Source organism: Psittacula echo (genome assembly GCF_963264785.1).
Source record: "Psittacula echo genome assembly, chromosome: 1".
Lineage (NCBI taxonomy): Eukaryota > Metazoa > Chordata > Aves > Psittaciformes > Psittacidae > Psittacula > Psittacula echo.
Window position 1 is genome coordinate 99,739,666 of NC_137735.1, and position 19,263 is coordinate 99,758,928.

General features: G+C 39.2%; 1 protein-coding gene across 1 annotated transcript in view; it reads right to left on the reverse strand.

Moving 5' to 3' along the window:
* The window catches only part of MICAL3 (microtubule associated monooxygenase, calponin and LIM domain containing 3), a 127,508-nt gene that overhangs the window by 60,968 nt on the left and 47,277 nt on the right, over window positions 1–19,263 (reverse strand). Inside the window, exons 18-23 of the mRNA XM_080614935.1 lie at window positions 17,370–17,459; window positions 14,756–14,863; window positions 12,073–12,180; window positions 11,238–11,424; window positions 8,147–8,235; window positions 6,868–6,955 (exon numbers count right to left, since the gene is read on the reverse strand). Coding sequence (XP_080471061.1) covers window positions 6,868–6,955; window positions 8,147–8,235; window positions 11,238–11,424; window positions 12,073–12,180; window positions 14,756–14,863; window positions 17,370–17,459 — 670 coding nt within the window. The remainder of the gene's footprint in view (window positions 1–6,867; window positions 6,956–8,146; window positions 8,236–11,237; window positions 11,425–12,072; window positions 12,181–14,755; window positions 14,864–17,369; window positions 17,460–19,263) is intronic.

A 19,263-nucleotide genomic window follows, 5' to 3' on the forward strand; every position in this document is an offset into this window, starting at 1 on the left:
ATGTGAGAACATTACAAAATATTCTGTTAATGGTTTTGAGGAATGGAGGTCATCTATGTGCCATTCTCCTGAGAGAAGACAACTGTCCAGTTAGAACGCAAGACACAGCATTTGGCTACATGGCTCCATGCATACTCATTTGCCGCCTTTCCATCACACGGAAACATCCCATCACCACAACTGCTGCTATATCAACAAGAGGAACTAAACCTGCCAAAATGCTTACCTGTCACAGCAGGCACAAAGGCTATGCCTCCCTGTTCCCAAGCGCTGACATGCAGTCACCCATGCTCCCCTTCTCTCCTCACACATATGTATCACTGCCCTTCTTAGTGCAACTAAAGACCTCTGGCCTGCAGCAAGGTACACAAAAACACCTCCCAAATCAATCAAAACCAGTGAAGCCACAACACTAAGAGTGCATCTATTCAAACCAGCTTCACCAAAGTAGTAGAAGTTTGGGAGTCCTTAGTAGGTTTTCTACAGCCGTATGTCACATTGTCTGTGCAGTGTACACCTTGTACTCCATGCAAACCACAACATAACAGCAAAATAAACATAAAATAAACAATACAGAAGCAGCTTGGAAAGTAGTGCTTTGCAGTGACAGATGGCACATGCCACGAGCTTCCCAAAATGTCTTTTGCATTTGAGCTTGCTAGATCTATTCATGCCACTCTCCCCCAACTCTGTATCCCCCACAGCATCCCTCACCTGGAACCAGTGGAGGGAGAAGGGAGAGGACAAAGAAAAACTCAGAAACCTGAAGTTTGTTTGGAATTTATTCCCGTGAACATTTTCACACAGTTGAACAAATAATGTCTTGATTTCACAGCAACAGGAAAACCACGTGTTACAGAATTCAAAGGAGACACACACCCAAAACAAAAACAGGTTAAAAACAACTGCACAAATCAAAATCTTCAACGAGGCTGTACAATGGAGACATGAAGCCTTTCTGAGCACTAATCAACTCACTTGAACATTATCTGTCACCAAGCATATTTTATGCACATATTTTATCCCTCCTTCTCCCTGAGGGAAGCAAAGCTCAAAATGGACATTTCTCAGATTCCACTTTTCAAATAAAAAAACCCAAAAAACACCCAAACATTTTAATTCTGCAAATAATAATAATAAAATCCAACTCCTTCACCCAAACCTGATACTATTTTTCTATGACACAAAACCAATCAATGAAGCTCTTAAAGTGCCCAGAAAAATTCATATCATCCTTCAGAATATACACATACAAACAATAAACAAATATTCCAGCGGCACAAGTCTACAGGTCTGAGAGCTAGAGAGAAAGGTGGAACTGGGAGCCCAGTTACTCCCAAGAAAAAGTGTTCTTAGCAGGATCCAGCCATCGCTATTTGGCATATCCTTCCTTGGTCTCCAGTACATTTCTTGGGACTTTTCAGCAAAACAATCAGGTCAGCTGCATTTCCACTCTTTGGAACAAACAACCTTTCCATCATGCCTTTGCCTTTCCAAATTTTCTGGGCTGCAAATTGCTGGTCCTTCAGCATTCTCCTCTTACACCAAAGCCACCCAAATCCTGATAAGAACACTGAGAAGGAACATGATGGACTGGGAACAGTCACGCACTTCTCCTAACAGAGATTTCCTGGCTTGCTATGACTGATGATTCACTGGGCACTGAACCTTGGTCCTAATCAGGCAACCCACACACTCTCCTCAGCTTCCAAAAATACGGGGTCTGGTTCTAAAGTTTATAGTTTAAATGTTCCAACAGAGAGAAATAAATCTTGCATCAGATCTCTCTGGAGTTGTACGAAACCCCATAAAAGGGTTCAATAACATGTGCCGTGTCCTGCAAAACACACCACCATGGCTCCTCCAAACAGAACATTCAAGGCACAGTAGTAGAGGAATTATATTTCCTGCCAATCTGGCAATGTATCCTCAAATATGGATGTACTACTTTCTTTTCACGGGTGGAGGGCGTGGGGAAATATGGATGTGTTTGTAAATGCAGTTCAGTGGTTTAAAATGAAAGAACCACAAACAGAACACAACATCACAGAATTAGTTTGTTGCTATCATGTGTAATTAAATATTTAAAAGGGACTAAATGAAAACAAGAACAAAGCCCAAATGTGAGTAATAAGGAAGTGACCAAGTGGAGGATTTCATGAAGACATGTTTGTTTGCACAAGCAAACAGTATTGCTTTGAGCTGAACCATTTTCATACATAAGGCATGTTCAGTGCATGCAGAGCCATAAAGAGGCAATGTTTCTGACCATGAAGCTTATTTCTATGCAGAAATAGATATAAAATGTATTCATACTTCGTTAGGCACAGAAGTGGAATTGTGTACAAACATTATTGGATGCATTCATAAGACTCATTATAATTCCACAGACAGTTACGATGTAGCTCAGATAATTAACTTTAAAGGGCATGCTATTTAGAGAAAGTAGTCACCCTTTCATAGCTCTCCAAATCAGCCATAGAACTTCCACATGTAAAGTCCAGCCTTGCTTGCTGTATTCAAGTTCACTTGTTGAAGAGTCTACTGTGAAGGGCTTTGACTCAAACATTGCTCCCTGAAAACACTTAAGGATCCATAGGAAGATTAACTTTTTGTATTATATACCTATGATACACACTATATATTTCTGTGATTTTAAAGCAGGAGACCTAGTGCCTCTATTTTGTATTACATTTTTCAGTTTTGCATACTATGGCTTGTATTTGGCTTCTGAAATCTTTCACAAGTCAAGTTACTTCTGCAAAGATCTCATGACTTGCCTTTTATTGCTTTACATTCTGAAGTATGAGTTTCCCTAGCAGGTCTTGCCTTTATGAACTCGCTATTGCTGATGGGGACAGAAACGTGTTGCTGTGAGAACACAAGCCTGAAAGGAGAAACTTCTTACAACAACACATCACCAGCTAAAGTGACCCCAAGGAGCATATCATAAAGCTGATAGGGGCAAAGACTGTTCCAAGCCCATCTGTGAAGAAAGTGTAAAGTTCAGAAATGTTTATACAGACCTTTAGAATGAACAGAAGAACAGCATTTGCATTAAAAGCACATTAAAACCATATAAAGTACTGTAAATAATATAAAAAAAAAAAAATCCAAGACACAGCAGATTACAGATTATCAAAAGGAGAGACAGTTGAAAAGCAAAGTTTGGGGTGTTTTTTTCTCTTGGCAACAGCAGAAATTTTGGCACAAAGGCAAATGCAGAAGATAGAGAAAACAGGCAGACAGGGTACAAAGAAAGGTTACAGGATCCACAACAAGCATGCCACAGTTCAGCAAGACCAAAAGCCCAGTAACCGCTCTCCCCAAACTCCCTTCCCCAGAGAGAATGGCATCCATCACACAAAAGCTTGTTGCCACTTCCTAACTGAAGAGCTGATCTATACTGCAAGAGCCAGTTTGACCACACCCTCCTGGGAACATCCCTTGTAATCAGCACCTAAGATGCCAGGCAGGCTCTCTGGCAAAGGAGGCAGAACCTTTGCAAGGGTGATTCTAGCTGACTGATAAACTCCCTCAACCTCCTCGTCACAGATTGTGCCCTGCAACTACAGTCATTACAATACAAGGGACAGACAAAATGCCATCTAAGACTGTGGCCACCCAGTGAGGCACTGACTTCTTTAGCAAAGTTAATACATGCCAATCAGGTTAGTAACACTTCACAAGAAAGTGCTTGTTGTGACCAGTCTTACCTCAACTGACCAGGCCCACTGAATGTTATTTTGTGGTTGTATATATTTTAAGCATTAAGGTGGCTAAAAAAGACAAGGTCAGATTTGGTGGCACAGCAAAGGAGGCAGGCAGTGAGTCTAGGGAAAGAACTCATGCACTTTACATTCATTTGAGATGCCACGACAACTAAAAAGCAGGCCTTGCATGAGTCACCATAACGCTCACTGAACAAACACTTTGCTAACTCAGAGCAGCTGGTTTTTTTTGTCTTCTTTAATAGATGTTTCTGCTTTACAACTTCCTTTTGCCTTTTAAGCTAGCTTACATCTACATCAAATATCAAACCTGTGCATGTTAAACTTGTTTTTTTACCTAATCATTTTAGGGGCAACCTACACTCAAGTTCTACCTCGCTACTGAGGGCTGGCTCAAACCTCAGGGTCTGAAATTGGTATTGACAAATTTCATTGGGTGGCACTTGCCTTAAAGGAGGTCAAACATTTTCAGATGTATGACCTGTATTATGTGAGTCTACCAGATGGGTGAAGTAGAGTCTTGGAAACAGCTCTGCTTCTGTCTCCATTTCAGACAAGTTTTTAGTCTAGGTATTTGTCTACTCTACAGTGAAAACAGGATGTTTATAGTCCCTTAAACAGACAATTTAATAAATTGCAATAAAGCATGTACACACATAGTTCAAAGTCAGTTACACTGAGATGAAACCTTACAGATTCCTGATTATTCAGGAATAATATCCTATTCTTCCATTGTATTTGCAAGCTCGGTTAATTCAAAAGGCTGTGTTTAGGCTTTTGGGGTTTCTTCCAAACCATATGTAACTATAAACACATCATGGGCTTCCTGACCTACCTACTCAGCAAGAACAGAAGGCTACAGGTAGGTACCTACAGGGCACAGCTATTACCCTAACAGAAAACTGACCTGCCTTTAATGCCACAGTGGCTTGCTTCTGAAGTACACTGCTTTTAGACTCCCACTTTTTAACCATTCTTAAGCCAGTAGTTTTAATATATATATCTTTAGAACTTATTTCACAAAGAAAACAACATCTCAGCCACTAATGGCATTTTTCTAGCAGAAAGGGAGGGAACAGCGGAGGCACTGCTCATTCTTCTAGCACGAAATGTACTTCTATCATGCACATACGAGAATGCACCACAATACATTGCCTTAAAGATGACCCAGCTTGACCCAGCAAAGCTGAGTGTGTTCTAATGTACTTTGGGCACTGCAAAAGATAAAGCTTTAAAAGGTCCAAAAGCTTTAAAAATTATGCTACAGTCATACACTGCTTTAGAAAAGCAGAAAGCAAACATGAGGGGCCCTAGATTTCAACTTTTGCCATCTGATAAAATGGTGTCTGTTCTGGTTTACTCCTCTGGAAGTACTACGGTTCTGCTACAGGACTGTGTCACAGCTACATAAGGAGAGATGGAAACATCTTATTTATAGAAGTTTAAAGCAAGCCATGGCCTATTGTTTGCTCTACTTTGTGATCACTTAGATGCTATTTACTGAATGCTCATTTATGAATCAGTTGGAAGGACTAAATCAGAGGAAGGAGACTTTCTGCCAGCAGTTCCTTGGATAAACTAGTTGACATATGTAGCTAAACTCTCCTTCCACTTCTCACCACCAATAGTTTCACTCCATAAGCCACCTTATTCTCACAGCAGACACCCTGTGCTCCCAGACATATTTTTTCCATTCATCTTAAGGAATAGGCTTCAGCCAAAAAAAAAAAGAATAATATATATATATATATATATTCACTTTTAGAGAAAGCAATTTTAAGTCTATCCAGTGGTAGAAAAAAAAAAAATGGTGTTACTCCATCTGTCCACAGCATTTTGCAAATATAATTCTTCCATACCTTTTCCTCTATTTTGTCATATGGGAATTCCACACAAACAAGAGAGGAAGCCATCAAGGTAACTACACTTCAAGAATCAACTGTGCACACTAAGAATTTGTCAGATTGCATTCAGTTGCAATCCTAGAAACATGTGTAAGAATAATACATACAGTCAAACAAAAGCATGATTTTTATTTGCCTGTATGTTGTTAAGGTCTTTTCCCAACTGGCACTGCAAAAACATTCTATTCTCAGAGTATTGCTCTAAGTATGTTCTCTCTCTAAAAGCAGCTGATTTAGTTTATCCATAGTGTTCTGGAACAAATACTAGAAATCAGATCTCTTCCTTTTCCTGACATCACTAATGAGCACTCAGGGGTTGGGCAAACGAGCATTTGTAGCAGAGACACTTCTCCCATGTTAGAAAGAATTAGAATTTTGAGTTAAAAGGCAAAACTACTTCACAGTAAAACACACACATTCATCACCCCATTCCCAAAGCTATGGCCAATAGCAGCACAGATTCTGGCAGTGAGGGAAGAGCACCACAACCTGCCAGCACCACGAAATTCAATGGGTTTAAGGAATCCAATCCCATTAGCTGTCAGACACCCAGAATTCCAAGGGAGACAATCCAGAGGTAATGGGATCTTTCCCATTCAAGTACCAGATTAATGGAGAGAAGCTTGGGAGAACGAGAAACCACAATCAGAATTCAGGCAAACACAGAATTCCAGTTTGTGAGCTATTCCAGTGCATCAGAACTTTTAACTTCAGTAACACTGAGCTGCATACATTACATGGCTTTTTATCTGGACCCACTCAGAGAAGACCCTCAACTGAGCATCTGTGTTTTCCTGGAATTCTTTCAGAGCGTACCCTTGCAAGGACTGAGAACATCTATGCCCCAAAGCCACAGTGCAAAATAATATATTAAAACTTTGAAGTAATGCACAAAATTCCCACGGCACACAAAAAACACAAAAAACAAACAAACAAAAAAAAAATCACACGAGTTATACAGCTCATAAGGTTGTGTCACATTAATTCTTACTGGTCAGCAGGCTGCCCACAGAATTCCCCTAGGATCTGCACAAGAACTTCTGACTGGACATAGAGAAAGGGAACCCCAAAAGCCACGAGCTGACACATGAAAAAGGAGTCCAAAGGGTTCTGGGCTACCTGGTGCCCAATCGAGGAAACTCTGCTTTGCAGGCGCTGGCTTGCCACCCTAACTCTGTCAAAGAGGCCGAGAGAGTACTGCACCACCCTGCTAAAGAAGGAAGCGGAGCTACCTGGGGCCCTCTCTGCTGTGGCGGAGATGGTATTTGCCCGTCCACTTCCATCACTTGCCATGGCGTCCTGCAGAGGTCCTTTGGTGTCCTGTAAGAATGTGGGGGAAATTCAATTCACATTCAAATTGAAATGCCTCAGAAATACACTTTTTTTTTCCTACATGTGAGGCTATATGTGCTGAACATGTTGAACTAGGAAGACAATTCTCACAAATTTCTCACAATTAAGATACCCCTTAATCATCACATATGGAGGCAAGGCCTGAAACAAGTGTGTGCCTTCTCAATGTATAGCTTTACTAAAGCTCCGAAAAACAAGCTGGATACCGAAGAAAGTCAAAGCAATAAGATTCCTGAAGTCTGCTCATTTGGGAAATAAAACAAGTACCATTTTTAGTCTTTGGTTTTGGCAGTAAATAGGGCACAAATATTGGGATGGATCCCTTATCCTTCCAAAAAGAACGAGTACAGCTTCAGTTTGTACTAATAAAAACCTGAGAAACAACCAGAAAGACAAGCACCACCACTACCACAAAGGAAAATATAATTTAAGATGGAAAGACTGTTTGTGGCATGTGAGCTAACCAGAACTTAAGAGGCTAGCATGTAGTTTGCTCAGAGTATTTCAAGTGTTTTTGTTTCAGCAAAAACACTGAAAAAGGATTTCAGGAGACAAATTAAAGTGCCTTAGACTGTAATGACAAATCTGGGAGACTCTTCTGTATTACACAGTATCTCTTGATCCAATATTTAAGCACAAATGCTTCCATTATGATAATATAAGAAAAGGGATATCCTTTCTTTTCATGCAGATTCCCTTTAACACAGGGAAAATGTTCAGAAATGAAGGAAGGTTGCCTTCATAGTGCGTGCAAGTGGAGTAGAACTTCATTTTTCAAAGGAAATGCAAATAATTTGTCTCCTCTTAGAAAAAACATGGAGACACAAGGCAAAACCAAAACAGGTAAAATTATTCATTAAGACTCTGTATGGACTGAGTAAGTATTTCAGCTTACAAGAAAAATCGAAATCCTGTTCTGGACAGTACATTATTTTATAATAAGAACCATGAAAAGAAGCGGTAGTTAAAGGAACTGCTTTTAAATAAAATATATAGAACCACAAGCTCTCATGGCATAAAAAAGGCAATTCGACGCACTCTGAATTTTTCTAATCTCTGAAAAACAAACAACAACAACCAAACCCTCCAGCATATATACTTTTTTCATGTTACAAATCAAAACCTATTAATATGAATTGTTGGACGAAAATGAGTTACCTTTCCTGACAGAGGACCCACTGCTGGCCTCTTCCGTTGAGCATAACCAGAGAGTCGGTAACAGTAGTGAGGCTTACAGTAGAACTTACCTGCAGATAAAACACAAATGATGGTCAACAATGAGAACACAGCAGTTCAGCACAATATATATGTCCATCTCACTGCAGCTCATTTTCTGTTGCCATTGCCATTGCTCCCTCTAGTTTCTTCACTATACACGGAGGCAAATGCTATCTGAAGTTTTAACTCCAGCCCTCCTCTCTCCCCCTCCTAACTAGCCTCCTTTCCATTGGGTGTCTGACAGCCATTTAGCTTAAAATCCTATCAAACACCAAAGCAAAGCTGTGAAGCTTGTGTGGTATCACATGCTAACAATGCAGCAGTGTGTGAGGAACAAAGAAATCATCACATGAAAAGCTGGCAGAAGCACTTTTGGAAAAAGCAAGAATGAATACAACCAGCAGAGGAAAGTGGAAGAAGACAGTGTTAACTCCCAAAGCACCATCTCTAAAAATGCACAGTGGCTACTTATGGAAAGTACAATTAACCAGTGATTCATTTTCACAATTAAGACATTTTGTGATACTACTGGTTTAGTAACTGCCCACAAGCCTAGATGGGTTTTCACTGGTATTTGAACACTGTCAGGAAGTAATACCATAATACAAATATATAGTAATAACATAATACAAATAATAATAGCAGCAAATTGATGGCATGTAATTATCTTTCAGTGTACCGCCGTCAGTGTATCCTGCTTGGCACATGCAGCCCATAGTAGCATCCTCTACTGCTATTCTATTCATACAACACTGCTAATGCATTTCAAACCTATATTCTGATCTTTGTCTCTTCCTCTAATTTCACTGGGACAGTTTTTGCACAATGCTTTGCTTTATGACAGAAAAGTGACAAATGCTATCTTTTGATAGTCTCTGCTTAAATAAACATTTCTTAACATTTACTCTTTAAAAAAGCCTGCACTTTCAATTCATCTATAAAGAGCTACAACAGAAAAGCTCTTACATAAAAAATGTCAGACTTTGAAGCCTAAAACCAGACACTGACTACAGAACGTTGCAAAATGCTTATCAGTCAAAACAGCCAGATGAATAGCAACAATGCGTGTACAGCTTTGTTATTTTTTCTCTCAAAGAAAATCTGGAATGAAACATAAGCTAAATTTTCACTGTAATTAAATTAGCTAGGAAACTACATATTTCTGTTTGGCCATATCTGCTTCATATCCATAAGCGAGAGTTAGGCATTTAATAGCATTTCAGAACCAATGCTATTAGTGTGCTGAAACTCTGAGCTTTGTGTTTGCCTCACTGAGAACTATTTGGCTGTAACTGCATACATAAGCTTGCTTGCAGAAGGAATCGCTAAATCTGGTGGCAAAAAATGTTTCAGCCTATACAGCTGACAGAGGAGCTCAGTCTGTTACTGCAAACATATAGTAAGATACTCAGTTCCTTGGGTACGCTCAAAGTTAACAGCATTCCTCAAAAAATGCTTTTTTCCAACTTTGGTTATGGATGAAGATGTTACTTTTATATGCTGATTTCAAAATTGTTATTGGGCCCTTTAAACTCGCAGGCCAACTTTGCTGACCTTCTGGTCAAGTAATAATTGGTTTTCTGTTTCTTACTAGGAGACTGGTTTCTGATTCTAAGTTTCCTCAACACTTTGTGACTGAACAAGTCCATTACTTAAAGTCATTACATAATGCATTGTAAATATGTAATTTTGGTTCTTTTTTCCCTTAAGCCTAGATGCTGTTTCGATAGCCATTACTCTACCCAGTATATGCAAAAAGTTTCTTCCTAGTTACACACAGTAGATACCTACTAACTTCATAACATTTCAATCTGCAGTAGAACATTCTGGAGTTTTATCCTGTGGCATATCAGTTTATACTTTTTATTTCATCTTTGCCTCCAGGGGTGGGGAGAACTATCAGCACTAACACTTTTTTCCTGTTATTTTGGTTTCTACACCATCATGTCTGGGGTAGAATCCTTTCCACCTAACCTCTCACTAGTTTTACACCATTTTGTACATACTTTCCTCCTGAGACAGGAGTAAAGATAATTAACGGTAAATAAAAATAAAAAAATTAAAAATAAATGGTAGCTGTGGAAGAAAATAAAGAAACCTACTAACATAAACCAAGATCTGAGATATTTTCTTGTATTTTTTTTCTTCCGAACACATGAAATTTCTGCCAAACACTGCTCAACATAGAATGCAATACATTTTAGAAGGAGAACACTTTTCACAAGCGATGTGTGATTTCAAATTACTACTCTTATAGGCACACTTTGTTGATAAATTGAGTTTCAACTGCTGCCATATTATCTAGTTTCTCAGATCTGTTAAGTGTATCTGGAGATTCCCTTAGCATGCTAGACTCTTTAACGGAGTCATCAGCAAGTTTTGTAATACTATTCCTTCCTCCTCAGTCTATCAGATACAGAAAACAGTCATTACTGAATCTTCAGTAGTGACTTCAACAACACTTTCTCTCTATATATAACACTGACTTATCTCTACTCAACTTTGATGCTCCATTTTTCATTATACAAACAAAGCCTAGTTTGTAAGAATCTATTATCATAGACACTGATTATAAAATTCCTACTTCAGTACACCTAAAATAAACATATGGAGTTGGATATCTGTGATGTCTTCAAGAAGAAAAAGCTGACTGCATTAGTCTCCAATGTGTTATTTTCTCTTAAACAGCATTAAACACTAATGAGTTTCCTCATTTGACAGTAATGAAAAGGGTCTGGCCTTCAGACTCAGGCTCCAAACCCCTTTCAAGACCCCAAAAGCTATTTGTTTTGTTGCATTCTAGGAGCTGTTATGATATTAAATTATTAAGAGTCCAGTTATGTTTCCGTAGCATGACCTGGCCATGGGAAGTCCATGTAGTTTCAATAGTTAGAGAGATGGTGTCTTTGGAATGGATGTTACCTTCTTCCCTAACTCACCAAATACTTCTTAAGCAAAGAAAAAGCTGAAATCACTAGACAGACTTCCAGGACAGTTAAGTGAATTCTGACAAAAACACGATTTCGCTTACCATCTTCAATATCATAGGCGTAAGATGACAAGCGCAGAGTTGTCGCACAGTATTCACACTTGAAGCAACTGCGGTGGAAGAACTTGCCTTCAGCACTCAGCCTTTCCATCACATAGACTCGCTTGCGGCAGAAGTAACAGACATCACTGCCTCCCAGGTTTTGGGGGAACTCCTTCTTGAGTGAGCCCTAGACAGAAATAGGCATGGCTAAATCTGTGTGTGTCCAGACTCACCAAGATTGCACGGTCATATTTTCTCTTCATTTATGCAGATAGCGGAGCATCTGAATGCTGCAGTTCTTTCACGCAGGGATGCCACAGTTCTTCGACACAACTCACAATTTTAACCAGGACACAAAAACTAACCTTACAGTCCAGAGAGGAAGGTCCTAGGATGCTATGCCTACAGATGTCAGAAGTAAAATAAGCTTTGCATAGAGAGTGGACACCAGTAGTATTAATGATGACCTTTAAATAAATGACTGAAGGAGGCATACAATGGAAAGCCAAAACCATTAGAAATCCCTCAAACAGCAATTCTTAAAATCAGTATCTCATCCAAAAAATAATAATGCAGAGGTAGCCAAGTGGATGAAACATCTTCATAAATATGACAAACAGTTTCTCAACTGTTTTTGCACAATCCTTTGATGCTGAGATTAGGTTAAAAAACAACATTTTGCAAGGAAAATGAGGACAAGAATGAGGGTAGATAGAGAAATTAAATCTTTCACAAAGCTACAACAGATTCCATCAGTGGTAGTAACAACTGGACACTCACAGATCTACAGTACATCTAAACACAAACACGCGTTATCTTCTGTACATCGTCTTACCAGTTCCTTCTTGTCTAGAAGGGTTTTGGGTTGCTCTTTCCTTTGAAGCTGATTGGCTATCTGCTCAGCCAAAGAGCTCACTCCGCCTGTGTACATCTTTATATACTTCTACCAGATGGATGGAAAAAAACAATAGCGAAGTGAGAAAAGAAAAAAAATCAAAATTAAAAAAAAAAAAAGACTAAAATGAGAATAGGTTAGGTGGTGAAAAGGTGTAGAGAGGTCAAATCATGCCAAGACAGTGGACAATATGAAGTGATAAGTAGTAACAGCAAAGCTAGTGTCATCAGAGATCACCAGTACAGCCTAGGATCATCTGTAGGAATGGGAAAAAAGGCTTGCATTTTACATCCTGTTAAGTGTTCCAGAAATACTATGGTGATGAAGAAAGGAGATCTTATCTTTGTTTGTGGGGTATTTTGTACCTGGAAACCCGAGCACAGACACTTCCAAAGACAAGGCCAAATACAGGTTAAGATTTTAGGTTCCAGGTAAAATTGGCATCATAACAAAGACCTATTAAAAGACATTGCACAGTCTACTGCAACATGCTGATCACAAAAGCCTATTTTTATGCTTAGTAATGGGAAAGAATTAATTTACATAGATGACAGAGAAATCCTTAAATAAGGAACTCAAAGTGATTCAAAAATATGAATTCTTCCAATGCTGAAAATACACAGAGACTTATACGGAAACAGATGCAAGAGCCTTAGCCAATGCACCAAAAGCCATACCGGCACACATCTGGAATATATACTTGTTCAACTGTGAACACAGCTTTATGACTAACTAGGCTTTTCTTCATTATGGGTACTGACTGACTCTCTAACTTTGGGTATCTAAAAACCCTCCGGTATTCTGAGAAATGTAGACAGGCTGACTGTTACCTTAGGTGGCACCAAATGGGTGTTTGCAAGCCACGTTCAGTCACTGCAGGAGCAGAGGAAGTGTTTTTCACAGGGAATACTTACAACCATTGGCAATAATTACATGGTTAAGAAAATCACGTGATTACATCCATGTTAGCTCAACCACACAGCAAACGCCACGTATTTGATTCAGAGCAGCGAGGAGCACACCAAGCAATTTTCCTTTTCCCGGCTAAGAAGTATTATGAATATTTCTAGTGGGGCCTTCCTCAGCAAATGAAGGATCATCAGAGAGCCAATCCAGCTTCTGGCAAGTGTAAAATGCCAAGTATAACAGTTTTCTGAAGAAAAGGACTAAAGCTGTATCTCAAGACTCCCTTTACTCATATAGCAGAACTTGATTGAAGGACTCTAGCTATTTCCCAGAACTAATAACACAGCACAAATTTCACACGTGTGGTTATTAGCCTTTTAGGAGTGTTTAAGATCTTCACGTGTTCAGACATGGAAACAGCAGGAAGCGTCACAAAAACTGAAATTCACCACAGAATGGGTACTTTGGAGGGCTCAGCCATCAGAGATTACTGCTGTTATCACTGAAATCCTAACTATTTAAGCTCCGTGTGACAAAAGTAATGATGCTTTATTTCTACTCAGACACAACTTGTATCTGTACTGAATGCAGAGTACTTGCAGAATTTGTAAGTGCAAGAAATAATACATGGTTTGTCTTTTATAGGTTCCATATACTTCCTTAGCTACTGCGTGCACACACATATGGGCAGAGTTGCCATTCAATGTCACATACCGCACCTTGTCGAATATTACATTTAAAATGGTGACCAGTGGAAAAAAATTTCTTCAGCATTAATCTTCATTTGGCAAAAATAATTTGGCCAAGACTCTTCCTTTAAGAGACCAGAAACCTTTAAGACTTTTAAAGTTTTCTAAAAGAGAGTTCAAGCTTTTCCATGGGATAAACTTTCTTTCAGCTGAACCAGGTTTCCACAGAACAAGTTTTGATTTGAAACATTCATTCAACATTCATTCAGATGCTTCAGGATCTTTACATTTCTACCAGTACATACGAAGGTCCATGCTTTAAAAGCTGTGCTAATCTTAACTGACAATACTTCAGATGATTTAGTGTGCAAAATTTAGTTGTTGAATTCTTGATTTGGGGTTCAGTGTTTCTGATTTGTTTTGCCTTTTTCCTACACATCACATTTGGCCTTATACCAGCCCTTATATGAAACATTTTGCCTTCTGTGGGCAAAAGCCTTTAAGATATACAACATTTTGTAAAGAACCCACTCCAGCTTAGGACTAATCAAATTCCTACTTTTTATGTATGATAACTGCAACTAGTTCAAATTATCACTGAATTTTCAGAACGCCAAAGTACTTTTTATTACACACTGTCCATTAAGCATATATGCACAAAAGCATTCTGCAGTTTGGCCCAAGTTCTCAACAAAAGCAGCAAGCAAAACAAGAAAGCCTCACTGCAAAGCCAAAAAGACTATCAGTCCTCAAAAAAATAACATTTGAGAGTGAGATGTACCACTTTTCATCTACACCAGATGTTAAATGTATTTAGTTTCAAACCGCTTTATGGCTGACAATAACCAAGCTATGCCACAAACTGCCTCTGGCTTCTCATCTGTGCATGAATATGCACAGAAATTGCATTCTGCAGGTGAAGCATTGCAAGCCTGGCCATCTCTTGTGGTGTGTCGTTGGCTGGTGGGACTGGGGTGCAGCAAGCGAACACAGCTGAGTGCACCTCGCAATGCTCAGGCTAATGCTACCTGTCGAAGAGAGTCAGATGAAGGTGAAGAAGGGCGATTAGAAGAACGGAGGCTAAGGGAGAGCTCCCACTGGTCAACAAAGAATCGGCGAGACGGTTCAGTCTCAGGCTAAAAAAATAAAATAAAAACCAAAACAATCATACATGGCTGCAGAGAGAAGACAGGAGAAAATACAAACACGCAGGCCCTCTATGCCCACCATCAAAAAAAGATGCTCATAGGAAAACTTGGATGAAAATGCCCAGTGTTATCTTCACTTTCTCCCTATCAAGACAGAGTAAGTTATTCTTAATTTGCTCTTTATTAGGTTTTCAGTCATTTAGGACCATTTGGAAGCAGTTACCTCCTTCTACAGATGTCCAACCTCCTGTAACCCAACCAACTCAGCCACTGGCAAAGCTCCGAAATCAATTTCCTCTACTCCTCCTGTATCTCCCACTGTTCTTTATTACTGGCCCAAGGCACGAAGATTATATTTCAGGCCATGTGAGACCTCTTCTGTATTTTAACTATATAAACCAAAAGCCTGCTTCTCATTGGGGATGGAAGAGAAAGAAATTAACTTGTATGCATTGCCAGTAATTGGCAGCAAATTTCTAACCTAAAATTTACTGTAAGCAGATTAGAAACATCACACTAAGAAGAATGAAACAACATAAACCAATCTGCTGTTCTTGCTTATCAAATGGCAAACAAAAAACCCCAAACTGAGAATGTGCATCTTTCTGAACCTGGTTCCTCACAGGAGAACCCAATCAACTGGTCTTCCAACATACCCCTCATTAACTCTATGGCTCATTATGCCTATCTCCCAACAAATACTTCACACAAACAGGAAAAAAACAATAGCTGGAAGTATCAGACAAATAGTGCTGGTAGAAAGAGCGCATTCCTAGAAATTATAGTCTGGAATGAAAAATTCTGCAAGTTTCAAATATTTGACTCTTTTACAGGAAAATTATGGTTTTAGTTATAAAAAGGAAAAATAAATGTCATGTAGCTGTATGACCCACAAAAATAGCTGTTTCTAGCCATTTAGGATAGGATAAGCTCAAGACTAAATCTACTGGACAAAAAAGCAAAATAGCTTGGTTTTCACAATTTCCCCCATTTAAAGAAATACAACTATTTATAGGCGAATTTTCTATACCTCAGATCGTAAACATTTGATCAAATTTCTTTTCTGAAACTGTCTTACTTTGCTAAGCCTTCGTTCTCTTACTAAACTATTATTCTTCTTTTCCTTCACTTAAATCCCACACCATAATCCATCACTGCCTGCAGTGTTCCAACATCTGTTTCCTTTTTCCTCTCTGCCCTACCCACTTTATCCTTTCCTCTACTTTGTGTTCTCAGCCTCCCCTCTATTTTCTCTTCTCCTAATTCTGCACTATACAGAAATTCGACAGAATTCAAAAATTATTTCTGCCTTTGCATTATAAGGCTGTTAATCTTTTATACCCTCAAAAGGAGCTTAAAAGTGCTTAGAGAGCAACATAAAAGGTAGGAACAAGATGTTTTGGTCTAGATGTTCATTTCTGCATCATCATTTCAATTTAAGTACGGAAACGCACACAAGCATTCTGTCTTTGGATCACGCCTAAGATCTTCAGTTGTGTCACTCATTAAGAGAGGTGCTAGGATGTTTAAACTAGTCTTCTTACTCAGTCTTTCAGAGTTTCTTCTGTGTCCCCAAATCCTATCTAAAATCTAACTAAAGGTTCGCTCTTTCTTCTTGGAGAACAGCTTCACTGACTTTAATCACCAGCAAAGAACAGCAATAAGAAGTGACCTAGATGTTATAAATTTCCTTTTGACATGGCTTGGAAAAGTTCTGCCCACAAGCAAAAGTTCTGGGACTGTTTATACTCCAGCAGAAGAAGCAGCTTGATTTTGGATGGTTAACTCAAAACAGTAACTTATTAAAAAAAAAAAAAATCACTTATGTAGATAGTGTTTTCCAAAAAGCACTCACCAGTTTGCCAAATGCTGTTCAAGATAACTGAAAATAGATAGGGGCAAGCAACTAGAAACTGAAGAAACCCCTGTTCAAACCAGCATGTTCCCATATGCCAAGGACGACATACTGGAAAGAAAATTAAGCAGAAAACCAAACCAGAAGTGTATACTAGAATCAAAGAAAATCCACATAAGCTGGCAACTCTACCATTGCAAATAAGTTTGCATGAAGTACGGACACGAAAGTAGTACTTCAGAGCCAGGAAATATGCCTGGAAAATGTAAATGTTCTTGCTTCCAGAAGCATCTGTGAGCATCTGACTGGTAGATGACCACTCTGAGATGATTTGATCTGGACTCCAGCTGGTTTTCAGCATGTAGTCTAAAGCTCAGAGGCTGGGGTTTACCTTATTGTTTATATTGTGTTTTGAGAAACAGAAATACTGTTATTTATCAAATAAGGAGACAGGTAAGAAGTAGCAAGTAGGATAAAAACACTACACAAAAGAGACTTGACTGTGTCCTTTTAGCCATATGACTGTAGAGCAGTGGTCACCATATTTTGGTGAATTTTTCTCTCCCTCTGACCCCAGAAGCGATCGGTACCCAGAATCCCACACTGATACCGGACACCAATAGGCAGGGCTGTAGTCACCTGATGCCTCACTGCAGGTCTGGACTCCAGGAGGGCCCTTTGCTCAACATTCTCAGGCACTTGGTCATCAGAAAATAAACGAGGAGATCTCTGTGAGATGAGGAAGGAGGTAGTAAACAAAACAGGAAAAAAAAAAAGCCCCAAAAGGAACACTGGAATGCTACACATAAGGTATGAAATTCACATGCAGAACAGTAATAGGAGCTCCCATGTGAAGGCTGCTTTTACTCTTAAAGGCTACTGTTCTAATCAAGTGCTAAGTTTTGACCCACAAGGCCAAGAAAAAAACCCAGTTGAATTAGTTGTTATTCACAGCTCTCCCACCTAGGACTGCTGCAGCCAAACCCAAACAAGCGTGTGGCCTCTCTCTCTCTGGCATTACCATCCAAAATAAATTAATAAATAAAACCAGTGGCTTTATCATGCACAAAGGAGCTTATTTGCCAACTTATTTTGCCATAGTTCTCAATTCTCAAGGATTTCCTTTGCGTATCTAAACCTATACATACTTGTGTTTCTCGGATTTGTACACAGAAGCACGTTTCCAGGGTAATAATGTACTTTCAGTTCTCATAAAGAATGAGTTAGTTTCCTTAAAGATGAAAAGGGAATGCTGTACTCGCCAAGGAGAGGATGCTTAGTAAGCCTGGCTGGTTGAAGCAAAGTACAGCAAAATAAAACTGTCTCAGAAACTGTCAGTTTTACTTCTGCAACTTTGCTGTCCTACTTGTTCTTACTGCTCTGTCATGTCAACACACCCCCAAGCACAATGTTTGACACCTCTGCTATTCTGGTCTTGCATAACAATCTTCTTAAACTGCTGTGTGGTGCACTTAGTGACACAGCAAACAAGACCTGGCTCGTGGCTTGCTACACAAGACAGGAGCATTGCTTACAGTATCACACAGCTTCAACTAATTTGTTTGTAGAGTTCAAAAGGGAACAGACTACAAACATGTGCATGAAGAAACTTCAGGCCTGATCTGTCAAGAATGCCAGGGTGCTGCTACGTATTGCTAGCTGTCCTTCAAAGCAGAACAGAAAAGCAGGTTCACACCCAATTTACGAGAAACACTTCTCTCATTCAGATGCATTAATAATACTCTCAATTTTCAGCTGCTTTCAGTTCCACCTACTCCTTCCTCCTAGATCATTTTCACTAAAACTAGGGCCTATTATAAAGCTGTGGACTTCTGTGTCACTGCAGACACATGCTTATTCATTTTGTATTGCCTGTCAGAAAACATTTGGCCCACAAGAGTCTTTTGTTAGAACACAATTCTGAAAGTTGCAACAATTTTATAGCTGGCTACCACTTAAGACTTAATTCATTCAAAGCCTTTACTGGAACATCAATGAATTTGTCAATATGAATTCAAATCAACCAATTCTTTTGAGTGCCTTTCTTTTCCTATGCTTCTGTATTATACTGAGCCATTCAGAGAGACTGTTGAATATTTCATTGTTAAGAAGGCTTCAAAGTCTTCATATTAAATAATGCCTCATCATTTCTCCTTTTACTTTGGCCAGTAGGAAGCAAGATGGAATGCCAGCTGTATAACCATCCAGAAAGCAAGCAGTGAAAACAATGCAACCATGTTTGCATGAATTAGCACCAAACATAACTCTTCTTGTTCTGCTACAGCCACAGCACGCTTCACTAAAGAGGTGTAAGAGAAAGAAGAATGGGAAGAGCTTAAGCGCTAGATCTATGGCACAATAAAAGCATGTAGCAAACTGTTGATAAAGGCTTGTTATGCATTTATGTGGGTATCACACAGAAGTAATCACTCCTAATTGACTCTCAGCAGTTCCAGCGTGTTAACAGCAGCATTAGGATAAGTGTGTTTCACTACCCAGTCTATCTGCTCTCCGTATTGCCCATATCCACCAC